This window comes from Suncus etruscus, chromosome 5 (genome assembly GCF_024139225.1).
Source record: "Suncus etruscus isolate mSunEtr1 chromosome 5, mSunEtr1.pri.cur, whole genome shotgun sequence".
Classification (NCBI taxonomy): domain Eukaryota; kingdom Metazoa; phylum Chordata; class Mammalia; order Eulipotyphla; family Soricidae; genus Suncus; species Suncus etruscus.
Genome location: NC_064852.1, coordinates 54,122,259 through 54,142,895, shown reverse-complemented (window position 1 = coordinate 54,142,895; position 20,637 = coordinate 54,122,259). Strand labels below are relative to the sequence as shown.

Genomic DNA, 20,637 nt, shown 5'->3' with positions numbered 1-20,637 from the left:
CTATGGAAGCTCTTAAAATATTTCAGTACCTGAATGTTTTTGTTGTCTTACAATACTATATTTTTGCCTGGTTGGTACTGAGAATATGAAAATATACAACTATGAAATCCATTTTTTATTTCCTATTTTAGAAGCATCATCAAAGACATAAATTCCCCCAGATTTATTGGTTAATTCAAATATCTTGAATTATATCATTGTCTCCAACTATCAAAGTGGAATCCATTTTTGGGAGAGTGAAGAATATCAGCATTGAGGGCATCTTGAACAGAAAGGGGAAACAGAATGGGTCAGAGGTGGGGAGGGAGGGAGTCAGATCAAGATGTAGGAATGGAAACAAAAAGAAATAGGAGTGGAAAACAACTGGAAGGAGAATAGAAGGAATTTGTATGTAATGGTCAAAGCAATGTCACAATTACCTTATCAAATTGCTTAGTTAAAATTAAAAAGAGCTACTTTAAGGTTGTTAGGAAGAAAGAAGGGAATTTAAAACGTGTTGGAGGGCTATATTGATTGTAGAGTGGATAGGACACTTGCCTTGCATGTCTTCAGGAGTAATTCCTAAGGGTAAAGACAGGAGTTAACCCCTGAGCATCACCTAGGCCAGTGGTCAGCAACCTTTTTTTTCATCTGAGCCAAATCTCGCCAAAACCACGATTGAAATTTATTTTGAGAGCCACACAGGGTGTGCACTGACAGAGGCTCGGAGAAGAGCCACATTAAAAAGTGTAAAGCTTGCATGTGGCCTGTGAGCCGCGGCTTGCCGACCACTGCCCTAGGACAGCCCCAAGCCACTTTTTAATTTTAAGATCAATATTTGTGTGTGTGGTTTTTGGGTCACACCTGGCAGTGCTCAGGGGTTACTCCTGGCTCCATGCTCAGAAATTGCTCCTGGCAGGCACAGGGGACCATATGGGACTCCGGAATTCGAACCGATGACCTTCTGCATGAAAGGCAAACGCCTTACCTCCATGCTAACTCTTCGGCCCCTTAAGATCAATATATAATTACACCATTGTTTCATTTTTCAAGAAAGTGATAATGTTTGATTCATTGTGAGGTACTTTTCCAAGTGCTTTACATATAGATTTGGGAGGGGGTTTTGGGCCACACCTGGTTATGCTTGAGTTACTCCTGGCTATGCGCTCAGAAATTGCTCCTGGTTTGGGGAAACTATATGGGACACTGGAGATCTATCCTGGTCTATCCTGGATTGGCCATGTGCAAGGCAAACGTCCTACTGCTGTGCTATCTATCGTACCAGCCCCTATATATTGATTAGTTTAATCTTTACCACAACTTCATAAGCAGATACTACTTCTCACTTCTTGCAGATGCGGAAACTCAGCCACAAAGAATAAATTATTTGCCTAGGCTAGTCAGATAACATAGCCAGGATTCCACTGAAGCAGTCTGATTACTACGCCACCATTGGCTTTATCACCTGTACCTCCCCCTCTCCAGGATATATTTCTGTAGAAATTCTTTTGTTTGAGAGTAAAATAATTGGAAATCTGTCAGAATAACAAACTCTGGACATTAATAAAGTAGATTTTCTTTCCTCTCCTTGTTAAAATTTGAATAAATTAAACTAAGTACCAGGACACATAGTTGGATAGTGCATGTTCTCTGTCCCCATTAAGTTGAATTGATCACTGGAACCAATTTAGTTTTTTTTTTCTTTTTTTTTTTGGGGGGGGGGGGTTGGGTCACACCCAGCAGCGCTCAGGAGTCACTCCTGACTCTATGCTCAGAAATTGCTCCTGCCAGGCACGGGGGGCCATATGGGATGCCAGGATTCAAACCACCGTCCTTCTGCATGAAAGGCAAACGCCTTACCTCCATGCTATCTCTCCAGCCCCAGTTCTATTTTAATACTGGTTTGATTCTTTGGCTTTGAGTAAATGTATCAGTGAATGTTTGTTGCCTCTAGGTGAAATGGACTCATAAAAGACCACACCAGCTAGTAATGCTATCATTAAAAGCTTTGGAAATTTCTTTTTTTGGAGGGTTGGGCCACACCGATGGTGCTTAGGGATTACTCCTGGTTCTTCACTCAGAAATCACTCCTGGCAGGCTCGGGGGACCAGAAGGGATGCCGGGGATCAAACCGAACCCATGTCTGTCCATTTCTTTTCTGTTGCAGTAGGCTGGCATTCCTTAGACAGGAGCAATCAGGTATTTTGATTCAGTCAGGTTAGAAAGGAAAAAAAATCCTTCCAGAGGGTGGAGAGGGCAGCTGAATGTTACCAGTTCAACCTCATCATTAAATTCTTTGGCTTAATACTCTGCCACCTGGTAAGATCTATCTCATCTTGGCACTTGTTTCTTTTTTTTTTTTTTTTTTTTTGGTTTTTGGGCCACACCCTGTGACGCTCAGGGGTTACTCCTGGCTATGCGCTCAGAAGTTGCTCCTGGCTTCTTGGGGGACCATATGGGACGCCGGGGGATCGAACCGCAGTCCGTCCTAGGCTAGCGCAGGCAAGGCAGGCACCTTACCTCCAGCGCCACCGCCCGGCCCCCGGCACTTGTTTCTTTCACAAACTTAAACATGCTTTCTATATCCAGAACCAAAACAGCAGCTGCCTGCCATGGCTTCCACCCTGACCTCAGGTCTTGGGATTGGGGGGTGAGAGAGTTGAATGGGAGAGCCTTCTTTTCTGGAAATAGACCTTTCCATGAAGAGACCAAGTGATACAGAAGCACAGAGTCCAAAAGAACTTGTATAATTTTCTCAGCTTTTGCTTTCCAGATCACTGAGTCTCTGTGCCTAGCTCCGAAAGGCTCTTAGCTGAATCTCCTCATAAAAGGAAGAAGAGCTTTTCCCAGAATCATTGTCATGTCCCTTCCATGTTCTCTGCTCCTTCAAATTAGCTAACATGACCTCTTTTACTCACTGAATTCTCCCCCAAAGTCCTTTGCTCAAGTTTCATTGCAACAGATTTCACCATTTCATGCCTAGAATGCTGGAATGAACTACTACACATCCAACATTTCAAGCGGGGTTGTTCACCCTTTTAAAATATGAAACTACCACCTTAAGGTGTTTTGTTTTTTGTTTGGTTTTGGTTTTTGGGCCACACCTGGTGACTCTCAGGGGTTACTCCTGGCTATGTTCTCAGAAATTCCTGGCTTGGGGGACCATATGGGACCCCGGGGGATTGAACTGCTGTTCATCCTAGGCTAGTGCGGGCAAGGCAAATGTCTTACGCTTGGTGCCACCACTCTGGCCCACCACTTTTATAACGAGAATCCAACGAGTGGTTTCTTTTAGAATTGTGCCCCCACGTGATTATGGTGCCCAGCTCTACTCTGATAAATAAAAATAAATTAATATAAATAAATAATATAAAATTAAAAAAATTAAAACCTCTAAGCACACACACACACATACACACACAAATAAGGCAACCGCCCTACCTTTGTGCCATCACTCCGGCCTCAAGAAATTCTTTCTTAATAACACACACACACACACACACACACACACACACACCAGCTTTTCTTTCTTAATAACACACACACACACACCAGCTTTTCATAAAAAATTTAAAATGCAGTACCTAGTTTGATTTCATTTCTTACTCATCCTTAAAATGATAGCTTCACATGAATAGTCACTAAATATTTTAGAAGCATGCGCCCACGCATGTGTGTGTGTGTATGTTTTCTAAAATAGTCCTAATGGAGTAAAATGTTTGCAGGCTTAAAGGAAGTGTGACTGAAGATAGTAGATTTTACCAAGAACTTTGGGAGATGCTGGGTAACTAATGTTACATTGAAGAAGATGAGAATTGAACCTAATTAAAGGGAATGGAAATATGTCTGTGAGGAATCTGAGTAAATGAGTTTCCCTGAAGATCATTACTTAGATCTATGAGTTACTAATTTTTTTTGCTTGTGTTTTTTTGGGGGGGAGGGGCACAAGGGCAGCTACATCTAGGGTTTGCACCTTGTGGGCTCAAGGTTCATATGTGATGTTGAGGATTGAGCCCAGATCAGCCACTTGAAGGCAGATGCCATACCTGTGCTATCCTGAATTTTTAAAAATTATTCATTATTCTACTGGTTTACTAGTGTGTATGAGTTTGTTTCCATTGGGATTTTTCTTCAAGGAAAAAAGCTGTGTTGTTGGCAAGCGTAACTTAATATTTAGTTTAATAGTTGCCACTACTACTTGAAGTTTGAAAAGAATGGAACTATGACAGAATCCTATGAGACATTTGCCCAAAATTGATGAATGCATTTGTTGGCGAGTAATACATTTTGTTTAGTGTGACAGTTTGAAAGAATTTTAAATATGAATTCAGTCTTTTGGCTTTGGGGGGGAGTGCTAGAACCAATGGTATCTGGGCTTACTCCTGTCTTTGTACTTGGAACCATATGGGTTTGTGCCTGGCAATGCTCAGGGGACCATATGGGTATGCAGAGATTGAACCCAGCTTTGTCACATGCAAGGCAAGCACTGTATCCACTGAACTTACAATCTTTTCAGTATTTGACTTCTGACTTGAATGTCTATTGCTTCATTGCTTGTTAACATTTGAAGGTACTTAACTATCCACCTCATAGATAGGCAAAAAAAATACAGATTGGGCTAGAGTGATAGCACAGCAGGGGTAGGAAATTTGCCTTGCATCCCATATGGTCCCCAAGCCTGCTAGGAGCAGTCTAACACCCCCCCCCCATAAAAAACTGGATAATAGAAACTACAGGCAATTAAAGTATCTTAATTTTATTGCAGTTTTGCTTAGATATTGGCTCAGGATTTTTTTATTGTGGCATTTGGAATACTTTGAATTTAATATTGTGACTTTGTGCTATATGTGATTTATTCATGTCATTCAGAAAGTATATTGAACAATAGTTGTATAATGCTAGATAACGGGAATATGAATAACTGTGTTTGTTCATGATGCTTTTAGATTAGTTCAATAAAGCCATTTAGTACGCACTAAATACAATGATAGAGGTATGCCATTTTGTACAAAATAGAAAAGACTTATTATCTCATGAATTTTACCATAGGATGTGATCTTTTATCCTTAAATAGAGGTTTAATCTCTGGCTGTAATGTAGTACAACAGGTAGAGTGTTTGCTTGCCTTGCATGCGTCTGACCTGGGTTTAGTTTCTATTAAGTACGTCATATGAACCCCAACAGGATTTCCATATTGAAATCTCTTTTTAACACACACCAAATGGAAATTAAAAAACGTAAGATTTGATTTCAATATGAAAATTTTAATTCAAATGCTTATGTCATGCATGTTCTTAGCTGGAAAACTGTCACTTATAAACATAAGGCTATTTGTCATCAAACATGTAAACATAAAACAATGTTCTACATTGAGAGCAGGGAGATGGGGCTCCTCCAAGAGCAGCTGGCTGGGGTGCAGTGATTACTAGGACAGCTAGAGGGAGACAGAGCGCCTTCCTCTGTGTTCCATAAAAGCTGAACAGAGGGATGCTGCCTTAAGAGGGAGGGTCGGGCCCGGAGAGATAGCACAGCGGCGCCAATCCAGGACCAAAGGTGGTTGGTTCGAATCCCGGTGTCCCATATGGTTCCCCGTGCCTGCCAGGAGCTATTTCTGAGCAGACAGCCAGGAGTAACCCCTGAGCAATGCCGGGTGTGGCCCAAAAACCAAAAAAAAAAAAAAAAGAGGGAGGGTCGTCACTTGTCCCAGAAGCTGGAGTAAGTTTCAGCATATCCTATACTGGCGTATAAAACAACCCCAAACTTTTAAGAAGTTTTTCATGGGTTAAAAAGTCATCTTATGGGCCCGGAGAGATAGCACAGTGGTGTTTGCCTTGCAAGCAGCCGATCCAGGACCAAAGGTGGTTGGTTCAAATCCCGGTGTCCCATATGGTCCCCCGTGCCTGCCAGGAGCTATTTCTGCGCAGACAGCCAGGAGTAACCTCGAGCAACGCGGGGGGGGGGGGGGGTGACCCAAAAAAAAAAAAAAAAAAAAAAGGTCATATATGCCAGAAAATTCAGTAGTCCAAATTGAAATTATTTGGTCCTTTAAAGGTAGTGTTTATATTTTTTGGTGCCAAACTTGCTAATTATAGGTACTTAAATTTATACAGTAGAAAAACTTCAAGTACTTTTCTCATTTATCTGTAAATGCAGTTGACTCAATGAAGGTTCTTTTTAAGATATAAAATTCAATGACTAATATTTCTTATCTCAAGAGAACTTTCCTTATTTTTTTAAACTTTCCTTATTTTAACTACACAAATTACATAGCATAATTTATAAAGGCCTCTTCCTCTTTTTGCCATTGCTAGTATATAGTGACTGATAATCCTCAAGATAAAGAAAGATCCAGTCTTCATTTCTTGGAAAAAATACTTAAATCTTAATACTTGGAAATTATCTTTTAGACTAAATCCTGCATGTAATCTTAAAATAACATTTAAATTTAAAATATGCCTATTTTCTACGATGGCCATTATTTGGTTATTGTAACTCTTTGGGTAAATATTTGCTCACAGTGGATATTTCTCAGTATCTTTTAGATCCTTTTTTTTTTTTTTTGGTTTTTGGGCCACACCCGGTGACGCTCAGGGGTTACTCCTGGCTATGCGCTCAGAAGTCGCTCCTGGCCTGGGGGACCATATGGGACACCGGGGGATCGAACCATGGTCCGTCCTAGGCTAGCGTAGGCAAGGCAGGCACCTTACCTTTAGTGCCACCGCCCGGCCCCAAGATCCTTTTTTTTTTTAAGGTTACACACATACACAAATATAACTAAGACTTTTAGAATTTTTGTTGTTGATTTTGGGTTTGGGGCAACATTTGGCAGTGCTCATCACTGGTTCTGCACTCAGAAATCATGTCTGGCAGGCTCAGGGGGACCATATGGATGCTGGGGACTAAACCTAGTTTGGCTGTGTCCAGGTCAAATGCCCTGTCCACTATGCTATATCCTCCTGCCCCCCACCTTTTTTTTTTTTGGTTTTTTGGACCACACTTGTTTGATGCTCAGGGGTTACTCCTAGGTCAGCATTCAGAAATCGCCCCTGGCTTGTGGGGACCATATGGGACGCCGGGGGATCAAACCGCAGTCCTTCTTTGGCTAGCGCTTGCAAGGCTGACACCTTACCTCTAGTGCCACCTCTCCGGCCCCCTCCTGCCCATTTTTAAAAGCTAGTTTCTTAATCTTCAGTGGACAAAATTTTTTCTGTTGGTTTATTTTTCATGTATTCCTTTGTAACTACTTTTCATTCTGTTATAAAATAATAGGGTTCAGGTAGCAATTTGATATTTAGAATCCTCTTGTAATTTGTCTGTATTTTTATAGTAGAGTTGTATATCTGTTAAACACAATAAGTCATTGACTATTTTAAAAGAACCCTAGAAAAGGGATGATTACTGGATATACTTTATCAACATTTACTTTTTTGTTTTATTTATTTTTCTTCTCACAATGTATATTGAATTTTTTTCCTTTGCCTAAGATTATTTAAACCTCATTAAAGTATGTCTTTTCCACTTTCTCCTTAACAATGTTATAATCTTAGATAACTAATTATATTCTAATAACTATTAAAACTGCATTTGTCCTTGTATACCCTCCTTTAGAAAATATATTTTCAAAAGTTTTTTTTTAAAATGTCATCAAACTTTTCTCTTTTCTGCAGATTATATCACCTACTGCATTATTTTTGGCTGCAAAAGTGGAAGAACAGGCTCGAAAACTTGAACATGTTATCAAAGTAGCACATGCTTGTCTTCATCCCTTAGAACCCCTGCTGGATACTAAATGTGATGTAAGTAAAAATGATCTTTTTCCTATGTAACTTTGAAACTTTTTCATTATTTAGACCTAATAAAAATATAATTTAACTAGTTTTGTCTTCCAGATGCTACTTACTTCTATTACTACTTAGAGATAGATGTCAGAAAATAGTCTCAGAAACACATTTCATGTCCAATTTGCAGTTTAAATCATTTAAAGTTTAAGCATCTTGCCTCTTGTGGTTTATCATTGGAACAGAACTGATGATATATATTAAAGGTGCTACCATTTCTGTTTGAACATATGCAAGAGCAGAGTTGTTGAATAGAATTGTCAACCAATAAAGAATAGAAAAACCTAAATACCTAAGCCAGTATTTTACAGAATTGAATATTGATGCATATGACTACAACTTCTGATACATAAAGATGTATTTTATCAGGAGTAGTATTTTTTAATATTTTAATTTTATTTAAAAAATGCCAGTATCCAAGCTATTTTATATAGACTTTAATCTGAAATCATTATTAAAAATATGTTGACATCTTAAAGTAAAAGCTAGAGTTCTGATCATTTTAAGTTTATTTCTCTAGTTCAATTTTTGGTTTTGGGGCCACACCCGTGGTGCTCAAGTTACTCCTGGTTCTGCGCTTAGAAATTGCTCCTGGCAGACTCTGGGGACCATATGGGATGCTGGACCGCCACGTGCAAGACAAATACCCTACCCTACCGCTGTGTTCTCTTAACGGCCCCTTCTAGTGTGCTTAATACAAATGAATTATTTAATGAGGGAATATGTGATTTCTGAATGGTTACTATATTATACTTAGTTGATATAGGTCAAATTAAAGTTGTTTTCAGTTGATATGGATCAAGTTTACGTTCCAGGTTAAGGATATCTGATTTTATTTATGACAAATTTATAACAGTTATTGGTTGAGTTTAAAGGAGTAAAATTTAGGGCCAGAGCAATAGTACATTGGGTCAAGTGCTTACCTTGCACGTGACTGAGTGCTCAGCCAGGAGTTACCTATGAGTACACCTGGCGGTAGTGGCCTAATAAAAATACAGATATTTTCTTTCATTCTCTGGTTATAGCAGTATGTCCTTTATATGTGTGTATGTGTATATATAGATGTGTGTTTATACATACATATATATGGTAGTAAAATTTATTGAACATTAGGCTATAAAGAATATAACGTGTAGGAAGCTTGCTTGGCCCATGCCAATCTGAGTTGATCTCTACCACCCCACATGGTTCCCAGAGCCCTCCAAGAATGAATCCTGTGTGCACGGCTAGGAGTAGCCCTGAGCAACAGCAGGTTTGGTAGTCATTAAAAGTAATTATTCAAAAGTAGTTCTTGGGGCCAGAGCAATAGCACAGTGGCCCTTGCACATGGCCGACCCAGGATGGACCCAGGCTCAATTTCCAGCATCCCATATGGTTCCCCCAGAGCCTGGCAGGAGCAATTTCTGAGCGCAGAGCCAGGAGTTACCCCTGAGCCACCACTGGGTGTGACCCAAAAACAAACAAACAAACAAAAATAGTTCTTGTAAGTTTCATTAATCTTAAAAATTAAAATTATTTCTTGTGAACACTTAGGAGCATTTTCTTTTTATAGGTGCAAGGGCCACACCTGACAGTGCTGGAGGAAATGGATGAAAAGGTGAAAAGGGTTCTGCTAGGAATGTTGCTTGAGTTGCTGCACAGTGCTCGATAGAAATTGAAAACTATCCACTTAAGCCACATTGCTAGCCTGGAGATATAAATAGACTCTTTTTTTCCACTATATCTGATGCTGCTCAGGGTTTGCTTCTGGCTCTGCTTAGGGATCACTAGCTCTTTGCTAGTGCCCAGGGGATTGCAGTGCTAGGGATTAAACAACCTGGTTGGTCATATGTAAGGCAAACACCTGGACCCCTGTTCAATCTCTCCAATTTAGAAGCTATTTTTTGTTTTGGGGCAATATCCACCACTGCTCAGGGATCAGTACTGGTGAGTTCCAGGGACTCATACAAGGTTCCAGGAATTGAACCTGGTCCCTACCTGTTGTACCGTATCTATAAACAATATTTTAAATCTGTTCAATGTTATTTGAAAAAATGGAGCATAAAAAATTAAGGATTGCTTTCATTCTTTGGATGTAGTGATATGTCCTTACGTACATGGATATGTATGATATTGTGTTATCATTATGTAAGGTGGCAGAAGTGCTTTTATACCCTTATTCTCAGGAATTCTGACAGTATTCTTGTTGGAATGCTTTATTGAAGTTGAAGATTCTCTTTCCCATGGGATGTGTTGTCTTTTTTCCCCCTTTTTTGGACGGGCAACATACCAGCAGTGCTCATGACTTAGTTTTGGCTCTGTGCTCAGAGATAATTTCTGGTGGTCTTGGGGGACTATATGGGATATGGGGTTGTCAGACCATGCCAGCCATATGTAAAGCAATGTCTTATCTTCTGTATTATCACTTCATTTCCTATCCTTAGGTTTTGTACCAAATACAGTGATCAGGAGTCATACACTTGGCTGCAGTGTTTACTTGCGTATACATGCATGCCAGAGTTTGAATTCCTTTAATTGTGCCCTTACATATTCTGGATTTAGTATTTGTCAAGTATCTTTTTAGTACTCACACATGTGCATAATTCTTTGCTTTGGTGTTCCACATCTTTATGCTTTCCATTTCACACACCAGGTATATGTAGTATTTGCACATACTTAGGGATGCATCTTTTGTTGCGATGCCAGAGATACCAAAGATTAGAGGTATGGTGAATTGAGCTTGGTACATGTGGGCAGCACCAAGATCAAAATTGTAAAACCCTCAATCATGAAGGCACTTGCTTGCCATATTCCTATAATCTTTGTTTCTAGAATTTTGTGGATTGGTTTTGTTTTTCTAAGGAAAGTTATTTCTCAAAGGATCTTACTAATTTACCTGTGACTACCAAGAAATTAGTACTTGAAAAAGTAGAATGAGTTTATATTTTCTTTGAAGGCAAAGTTTTATATTCTAACTTTACTTTGTGCTTCCTGTTTTTATTTGTGTTGAAGCAACTTAATAATTCATTGGGTGCTTGTTTTATTTATTTTGGTTTTGAGGTGATACCCAGTGATGTTCAGAGCTTACATCTGGTTCTTTGCTTAGAGATCATTCCTGGTAGGGCTTGGACCATATAGGGTAGTGGGGATTGAATCCAGTCAACTTCATGCAAGTCAGTCTTCCTACCAGCTCGTACTGTCTCTCCAGCACAATTCCAAGGTATTTTATTGATTGTAAAGCTCCTGTTTTTATCCAGTACTCTTAATCTATAATTTCAAAAGATTAAGTTCCATACTTTGTAGTGCCATGTTTATTTAAAATATTCTAATATAGCTATTTTTTTTTTAACCTGGCAGGCTTATCTTCAGCAGACTCAAGAATTGGTTTTACTTGAAACCATTATGCTACAAACCCTAGGTATGTACTTAACATATATATGTGTGGATATTCTTCCATGCAGTATTGTAAAGAAAAAGATTTCTGGGTTAATCATGGAGGAAAGTTACTTTTAAAACAAGTTTTTGGATAGGGTGATAATGCTAGGTATAAGGAACATTTTATTTTTTCATTTTATTTAGTTGAATTATGAACATAGCTTTTAATCTGGTTTTTAGGTTTTCCCCATGTTTTTTTTTTTGTTTTGGCACTATACTCAGCGTTGCTCAGGGCTTACTTCTGGCTCTGTGCTCAGAGATCAGATTGGGTCAGTTGCATGCAAGGCAAGTGCCCTCCAGATGTGCTGTTGCTCTGACTCAATTTTTAGATTTTCAAATAGTTGAAATACTGAATTTTCACTGGAAAATAAAATGACTTTTACCGCTGTTTATATTATAGTTAATATTTTATGATTGTTATATCTATATTACTATGTTAAAGTAATTTTTGGTCATCTTTAAAAGTCGTATCTGCAAGAGTCATATATTTTAAATAATCTCTAGGTGCATATTTTATTATTTCATTGAAGCCTAAGACATTTAGGACTATGTCTAAGCTAATAATTCCTCTAGAAAGTATCTAGTATCTAGGAAGTCTATGGCCTTTATGGACATCTATGTTTGAATCTTTATTTAACTGTTATATCTATTATGTATATTTGAAAGTAAAAAACAGTACTCGCCTTAATGTGAATTTGAAGGTGAAAGGTGTTATTTAAAAAAAATCTATTGCCCACATTGTGCTATAATCATTAATGTATGTATTTTATTTTGTTCCAAGATGTTTATTAGAATGTGATATTACAGTTTCCTGTTATGGTAGACTCTGATTTAAAAATAAAGTAGCTTGTTTGAAGTGCTTGATGTCTTGTTGGGCAATTTTTATAGAATAAAAATATATAAAGATTAAAAGTGAAACCCTTGGGGCCGGGAAGGTGGCGCTACAGGTTAGGTGTCTGCCTTGCAAGCAGATGGACTGTGGTTCGATCCCCCGGTGTCCCATATGGTCCCCCCAAACCAGGGGTGATTTCTAAGCACATAGCCAGGAGTAACCCCTGAGCGTCAAACGGGTGTGGCCCAAAAACAAACAAACAAACAAACAAAAAGTGAAACCCTTGGAATCGGAGAGATAGTACAACGAGTAAGGAACTTTATTTGTACACAATAGACCTAGGTTTGGTTGCTGGTACCCCATATGGTACCCTGAGCCCCTCCAGGAATGACCCCTGAATGCAGAGCCAAGATTAAGTTCTGAACAGCCCAGGATGTGGCCCAAAAACAAAACCAAAAAAAGAATCTTACTACTTCTAAATCCAGTGATTTTTGAATTTTAATGTTTTATTATGTATAATTGCAGAAATGAATAGGTATAAATAATCAAACAAGAACTTATAAGGAACTTTTTTTAAAGTGATATTATATTACTTGAAATTATTATGGAACCAAGTAGGATCCGGAGTGATATGATGTGAATTGAGCCACGTTCTTTCCCTAGCACCATAAACCTCAGAGCCTGAAACAAGTATTGAAACAAGGCAGACTATTGCCGGATGTAGCTTGAGAGTATTCCCCCAGAGAAATTTTATAGTATTCTTAATGTTTATGTATTTATGACAGATTCTTTTGGTAGAGTGAGGTGCACACCTGTCTGTGCTCAGGATTTATTTTACACCTATCTGTACTCAGAACTCATTCCTGGCTCTATGCTTGAGGATCACTCTTGGTGGGGTCTGGGGGTTCATAGAATGTGTCAGGGTCAGCTGTATGTAAGGCAAACATACTACCTGCTGTACTATATTCTAGGCAACTTTTGGTGTTTCTGGTAGCTGGACTCTTAATTTAGGATATCTTCAGGCTGTGTTCCAAGCTAAGTCAGATATTCTGCCCAACCTCTACTTTCCTTCTTTATTTCTTTATTATGATTTTGGGCCACATTCAGCAATGCTCATGAGGTTCTTGGGGGACCACATGGGATGCCAGGGATCAAACCCAGTCAGTCGCATATAAGGCAACACTTTACCCACTGTATTATCACTCTGGATCCCTAGTCTCTTTTTTTATTTTCTTTTTTTCTTTTTGGTTTTTGGGCCATACCCAGCAGTGCTCAGAGGTTACTCCTGGCTCTGTACTCAGACATTGCTCCTGGCAGGATGGGGGACCATATGGGATGCCAGCAATCAAACCCTGGTTGGTCCTGAGTCAGCCATGTGCAAGGCAAATGCCCTACCGCTGTGCTATCGCTCTGGCCCCACCTAGTCTCTTCTTAAAAATTTAAAAATTAATGAAAATACATTGATTTGAACTTTGAAATGAAAGCTTTTTTTACGTTTCATCGGTTTATAGAAAGGGTAATTTAATGAAGCTTTAGGCCTGCAGTGTTCACTTGACTTATTGTTTATGAAATATAAACAAACTTGGTGAATCCTTTGGTCTATAACATACTTAGAAGATAATTAGGGATTTGTTATTTGAAAGATTGTTTCTACAGCTCTGGCCCACAGGTTATGAAAACTCTTCTATGGACATTTGGAGGGGGGTTTCTACATGTAAGAAACACATGATATAGTTTAATTATCTGCAAGCTTAATTTAATGTGCCAGAATCATGTTAAGAATAATTATAATTCAGTATTTTAATAAATATTTTCTCTATGTTATAGTAAATTTGCTCTCAATTGTCACTATTTTTGCTTTGTTTGGGGGTGGGTTGAGGTGTTCAGCTGCTATTCCCAACTCTGTTCAGGCTTGCTCCTGGAAGTGCTTGTGCAATCATTCAATGTTTGAAACCAAATTCTGTGCTCCAGCATGCAGAGCATTTACTCCAGAACTTTGAGCTATCTTGTCAACTCCTAGAGCATAGTTTTAAGGTTATTTTGGTTTTGTTTGTTTGTCTTACAGTTTTAAGGTTATTGTCCATACCCAGTGACACTCAGGGGTTTATTCTCAGGATTCATTCTTGATGGTGCTTAGGGATGCCAGGGATTAAACCCAGATAGGGTCACCTACAAGACAAATGTCCTACCTGCTGTATGCTTTAGTATTTCTCAGCTCCCCAAAACTTAGTTTTTGAGAATAAATTATATGTGATACAATAAGCATATTAATGTAAAATTTTAAACTTTGTCCTTGAACTTTTCATAATGAAAAGTTCACTACACGTTTATAATAATAATAGCACTTTCTCAGGCAAGTATTATAGTGGCAAGTGATTGGGAAAAAAGTGCTTTTCATTTCAGGTTTTGAGATCACCATTGAACACCCACATACAGATGTGGTGAAATGTACCCAGTTAGTAAGAGGTAAGTGATCTTTGAGACTTAAATTGAGTTATTGATTTTCAGTTTTTGGTAATTCTTTTGCATGCTAATTTGTTCCTCTAGCTTTATATTAGGGTTTGTTAAAGTAAGAGAAATTTAAAATTTTAGCATTTACATAAACTTCTTTGTTTTTTTCCTGGTTTTAAAGTAATGATATTTTAAATTTTTGTGGGACCAAGTAGGATCCCTGAATTGACATTTTAAAATACAAAAGTGAAAGTTTCTTTTCACTAAAAAACTCAAATCTTAAAACCAAATACTCAGATCTTCTGATCCATAATAGGGTGGTTATACCAGTCTCATTTCACTTAATATGTAAGGAGTAGGCCATTAACACAGACCTATAGAAAATAACATCAAGTAATGTCAAATTTTCATTAACTTACTGAAAAGTGGAGGGCCAGAGTAATAGCACAGTGGGTGGGGTGTTTGCCTTGCATGTGGCTGACCAGGTTTGATCCCCACTACTCTATATGATCCCTGGAGCCTACCTAGAGTGGTTGAGTGCATAGCCAGGAGTAACCCCAGAGCACTGCCATGTGTGACACCCCTCCTCACTAAAAAATGTAGGTAGTGGTTTAAATTGAAGACAATAACAAACTGTTCAAATAAAGATTGCAACTTGTCATTTATTTGTAAATATTTTGCCCATACTTAAAATTGACTGACACATTTTTTCAGTTTTTAGTGTTAATTAATAGGACTTTTTGTGTAAAACAGAGAAATATACAATATGACTAGTCCAATGTGATGGATAGATCAGTAAACTTATGAGTTACAGTTTTATAAACCTTTTATAAATAAGAGTAGGAAGTTTCTTTGGTGTTTTTTTGTTTGTTTGTTTCGTTTTCCTTTTCTCCCTCTCTCTTTTTTTTTTTTTTTTTTTTGGTGCTTTTTTGTTTTGTTATTATTTGGGGGCCATATCTTGCAGTGCTTAAGACTTCTGGTTATGCACTCAGGAATTACTCCAGTCAGGACCTGGAGTATCAAATCATGTCAGCTGAGTGCAAGGCAAAGATAATATTCACCCCCCAGGAATATGAAATTTTTTGCTTTACTGACTGAAGCATATGGTACACATATTTCTACTTTTTAGTGAATCTTATTATCTGTTATAGTCCTAGAAATATTTTTTACAGCGGCATGTTTTTGTAGTACTTCACACTTATTTCTACTCACCTGTTTCTTCTGAAGTTTTATGTATGCACTCATTAGCAATCGCTTGGTACCTTTAGTGTGTATTTTATTTTTTACTTTTCTTTTGAAATGAGCTTTTGAAGACTTCATTATATTTAGTGTTTTCCTAAATACTCAATTTTATTCTAAATTGGATAATTTTACTTTTATTATTTAGGTTTTGGTTTGTGGGTCTTTCAGCCCTCAGGAATCACTCCTGGTGGTGCTTAGGGGATCATGGGATTCAGCCAAGGTCTGCTTCATTCAAGGCTAGCGCCCTACATGTTGTACCATCTCTACAGTCCCTCAATTGTATTCTTAGATTTTATAGTAGCAGCTAAAGTAATGGGGTGGGGCTTTTGAGCCTTAATTCTGTACTCACAGCAGCCCCCACCAGAATACCACTGGAGAGTGCCCTCTACAACAATAGCAACTATTAAAAAAACAAGAATTTATAAAATTTATTGCCAAAATTCCGTTCATTTTTTTTATCTTAAAATAACGTGTTATTTGTAATTTATTTGTAGTTACTGTTCTTTATAGTATAGGATGTATTTTATAGGACATGTAGGTATCTTACTTGTCCCTGAGTTTGAATTTTATAGTTTGATGTAGAGTTGTTTAGTATCGATGTTGAGTTTAGGTAATTAGTTTAGACATTAATTTTTTTATATTTGATATGTATTTTGTTTTCTAAAACTTGGAAAAATAAGCTCAAAATATTGCAAATCAAAGAATTAGCTTTTGGTTGAATCGTGAGTATAGTTAAGCAAGTTCTTAATAGATAAAATGAAACTGGACTTCATTCTAGGGTATCATATTGACAAGCCCTACACTCTGTTCTATTCAATATTCCCTGGCCCCAAAGTTTATTTTTATACATATCCCTTTATATTTAAAGAGTCTAGAAATATAAAGCCAGTAAATTTTACAATTATATATAAAACCTATAAATATAACAATCAAAGGAAAATATTTAAATTTGATCTCAGTATCTAATGTTACATCAATTTTTTAAAATGTCTGACCGATTCTTATATTTTAATGCAGATCTTATGTAATTTGGGGGTCACCACCCAACAGTGCTCAGGAATCATTCCTGGCAGTTCTTGGGGAACTATATGGGATTCTTGTGAATGAACCCGGGTTTGTCAAGAGTAAGGCGAGCACCATACCCTCTGTACTATCTCTTTGGTCCCATTATATACTCTTAAATTTTTTATTTTATGTAACATTTCCAAGCAACTAGTTTATCTCCACTTAATTTTTTTCATAATTAGTGTATTTTCTTTTTTGCTTTATTATAACTTTCAGCTAATAAAAACGTTTCTTTAATTTTTCATATTACAGTAATTATTACAGTTACTGAATTTAGATATAGTCGGAGTCAAAGTTGCTAATGCAATTTTAAAATTATTTTTGCTTCCTCACTACATATTTTGTTTTGTTTGGGAAGAGGGGGACAAATTTGATTTCTTTACAGTCCTTCCTCACCCTCCTCCCAAATGAGAAAGTTGAATTTATGCTACTTTGATTCTGATTTGGATAGCATAATTTTACAAGGGACCTTTCATGTCTGTGATTTCTCCTTTCCTCCCCACCAGGAAAGTATGCATACTTAAGTCTGCTTCCAAGACTTCTGGTGCTTTGACATTCTTCCTTAGCCCAGTTCTGCTAGACCCAAATCCATTTTGTAAACTTGTTGATCTGTTGCCCTTGGGGCAGCAGGAGAGAGAACTGGTGCTACAAATAAAAACTAGAGGGTTCTGAGTAGGCTTTTGAGAGAGAGATTGAGTTAAGTGAACTGATATCTTGGTGAGCTGAGAAAAAAGATGTTAGTGATGATTGAAAATATAGTTGATTGAGAAGAGGGGGTAATTTAGCAAAGACATCCCTGTTGTGAAGAATAAATAGAAGAGAGCATGGGCCTGTTTTCAGTGTTTTGAAGCTAGTTGTTAAAAATTATTTTCCTTCTGGGAACTAGTATTGAAGCATCGTGATTCCTCCTAGAGTGCCTATATCTTTTTTTTTTTTTTTTTTTGATAAACAGAATTTGAGATCTACTTTAGGAATGACTACAAATTGTCACTCACAATCTATAAGACAGTCTCTGAAGACATCGCATATTCAATATCTTTCTCAAAGCAACAAACTACAATTCCCTTCAGAGTACTGCATCTCATAGGACAGTAGGCAAGTCACTTGCCTTGCACAAGGACAATCTATGTTATATCTTTTTTAAAGTTGGTCTTTAATTGGACTATAATTTTAAAAATAAATAAAGGGGAGTTTTTCACATACTTGCTGTTAATATTTCTAGGTTGCTCTCTGTTGATGCATAGTGTCGTGAAGATAGTGATTCGTGGTCTTTGGGATTTAAGGGTGGGGGTTTATTTAATTCTCTTCTTTTGATAATATACTTAAACCAACTTAAATATGATGACTGAAGATTAAGCCTGGCAGGCACCTCTTTGTATTTTGTATTAGACTTCAAAATCTTTTCTTCTTCTTCTTCTTCTTCTTTTTTTTTCTTTTTTTTTTTTTTTTAAATCCAGGAGAATGCTTTATTGCAACTTTTAGCTGACTAGATGCTTAACTTAGTAACAAGTTTAGCCCTCCTTGTAACTGGCTAGCTAAAAGCAAATCGGCTTGTTTCTCAGATCTTTGGGGGATAGCAAGAAAACATTTGAGTGAATGTTGTTGAAGATTTTCAGTAGTATAGAAAATGATGGCGCTCTTGTGATGTTTGTAAGTAGTAAGTAAAATTTACTTTTTGTGTACATATATTTGAAGTTTTTGTTGTGTTGAGAACTTGTTGATGGTAGCATATTAAAGCTGATAGTATTGTCTTCTTTTTTTCTTTTCTTACAGCAAGCAAGGATTTGGCACAGACATCCTATTTCATGGCTACCAACAGGTTGTTATCCTGACCCTCTTTGTTGCACTGTTGTAGCACACTATAGCTTCCTTTAATGCAGGGCCCCCTCAATGTGTCTCTTACCCTTGTTGCAGCAGGAGACTGGACCATCTACTGTGGTGGTACCTTCCTGTCTGCTCTGCGGTGTATTGTACAAGGGACTTTTGGCACAGAGGGGTTAAATGCACAATGTGAAGTGTAGTGGTGCTTTCTGATGACATATTCTCGATTTGTGAGTGCATAAGTCTAAAATTGGTAGCCTGAATAGCAGCTAAAGATTACAAAGAGCTAAACTTAACGTAGAAACTCGAGCAACTTGGTAAGTATAAAGCTATTTCAAGTTTAAAATTATAGTTAAATGAAAAATTTTTACAATTTCACATTTGTCCAATCTTAGATTTAAAATAGTAAAAGTTCTTTTTTAAATAAAAAATTTATATAACTTGGGGTTTTTTTTTTACAGATAATGCCCACTGGTGGTAAATTATAAGTAGATTGGTCCTGTCAGTGCCTGGATTTATATAAATGCAAAGTTTATTTTTAAAAAATCTTCCTTTTTCAATTTATATAAAGAAAAGAGAGTATGGATTTCTAGTTGATTTGTGAATATTTCTTCAGCTCTGAAACTTAACTGGCAGTTTTAAAAAGCTTTTAATAGTTAATAATTTTGTCAAAGACTGATTCTGTTAGTGTTTTAAATTTGTTTTTTAAATGAATTGTTGGGGAAAGGGGGGGAGTTGAACCAAGTTTTTGTTGCCCTTAATTTATTATGATTCATTGCATTTATTAAAATTGGCAAACCCTCAAACTTACGGGAGCTTGATCCTAAGGAATTTTGAGCAAACAAAATTTAATGTTAAACTTGGTTAGGAAAGGCTAACTGGCATTGTTACATGTCTAACTATTGCCAAATGGAGTAAAAGAAGAGGTAGCATTTTGTTAATACTTAGCAGCATTGGGCAATGAAGTTCTTTTTTTTTTTTTCTGCAGAAGGTAAGGTCTCCCTGTGGCTTTGCTGTAAGGAAGACAGGTTTACATATTTATATTCAGCTTTCTTTGGCTAAGAGAATTGGTGCTTACTAAAGCCACTTCAAACATTAGAAACCCTGATTGCAATGTGATGTTGAAATTACTTCGTTAATTTTATAGTCATTAGCTCTTACTTCACTGTGATGTTACAAAATAAACAAAATTTTTTACCAAAAATCTCTTTAGTAATTGTAGATATTTACCCTCTTCTTTTATAAAGGGAAAAATACTTTGCATTTATATGCAAAAATTAAATTTAAAAATACTAATATAGTGGTATTAATAAAATACTAGTATATTCGATTGCAAAATGTTCATCATTTATATGGATTTTTAGTATTCAATTTATTTTTAACTAATGTTGGCCTTTAATTGATTAAAATAAGATTTTGTACTCTAGACATAGAAGAAGAATCTTTGTAAATTTTTTCCCCTTACCTTACTGGTAAATGTTTTTCTTTATTTTACATACTTGAATTTATGTGACTCTTCATTCTCAAACCTGCTCAACGACAGTCTACATCTTACAACCTTCTGTCTTCAGTATAAACCAACAGTGATAGCATGTGTGTGCATTCATTTGGCTTGCAAATGGTCCAATTGGGAGATTCCTGTATCAACCGATGGAAAACATTGGTGGGAATATGTGGATTCTACAGTAACTCTTGAATTACTAGATGGTAAGTGGATAAAATCTCTTTACATTAAAAATAACTTTTGTTAGGAACCTGTTACACTAGTAATCCAGGGGCTAAAGGTAGAGGAGGTATGGGGTGCATGCTAGGGCAGAAGTAGTTGAAAATGACCCCAATTCACTGTCACTATGTATCTTAAATACAACTGAAGGCCTTGTTTAAAAAAAAAAAACTTTTGTTGTGGAAAAATTTCATCTTCTCTCATATATTTAAAAATAATGGATCTCCTTATCATTGTTCAACTTAACAGTTAAATTTTAAGCAGTACAGCAT

At 37.0% G+C, this 20,637-nt stretch overlaps 1 protein-coding gene across 2 annotated transcripts in view; it reads left to right on the top strand.

Annotated features, from left to right (window-relative positions):
- CCNT2 (cyclin T2) overlaps positions 1-20,637 on the top strand; it is a 40,030-nt gene that overhangs the window by 13,437 nt on the left and 5,956 nt on the right. For both annotated transcript variants that reach the window (XM_049773002.1, XM_049773000.1), the window contains exons 3-7: positions 7,647-7,775; positions 11,154-11,214; positions 14,467-14,529; positions 18,595-18,640; positions 20,186-20,349. In XM_049773002.1, the coding sequence (XP_049628959.1) occupies positions 7,647-7,775; positions 11,154-11,214; positions 14,467-14,529; positions 18,595-18,640; positions 20,186-20,349 (463 nt within the window). The remainder of the gene's footprint in view (positions 1-7,646; positions 7,776-11,153; positions 11,215-14,466; positions 14,530-18,594; positions 18,641-20,185; positions 20,350-20,637) is intronic.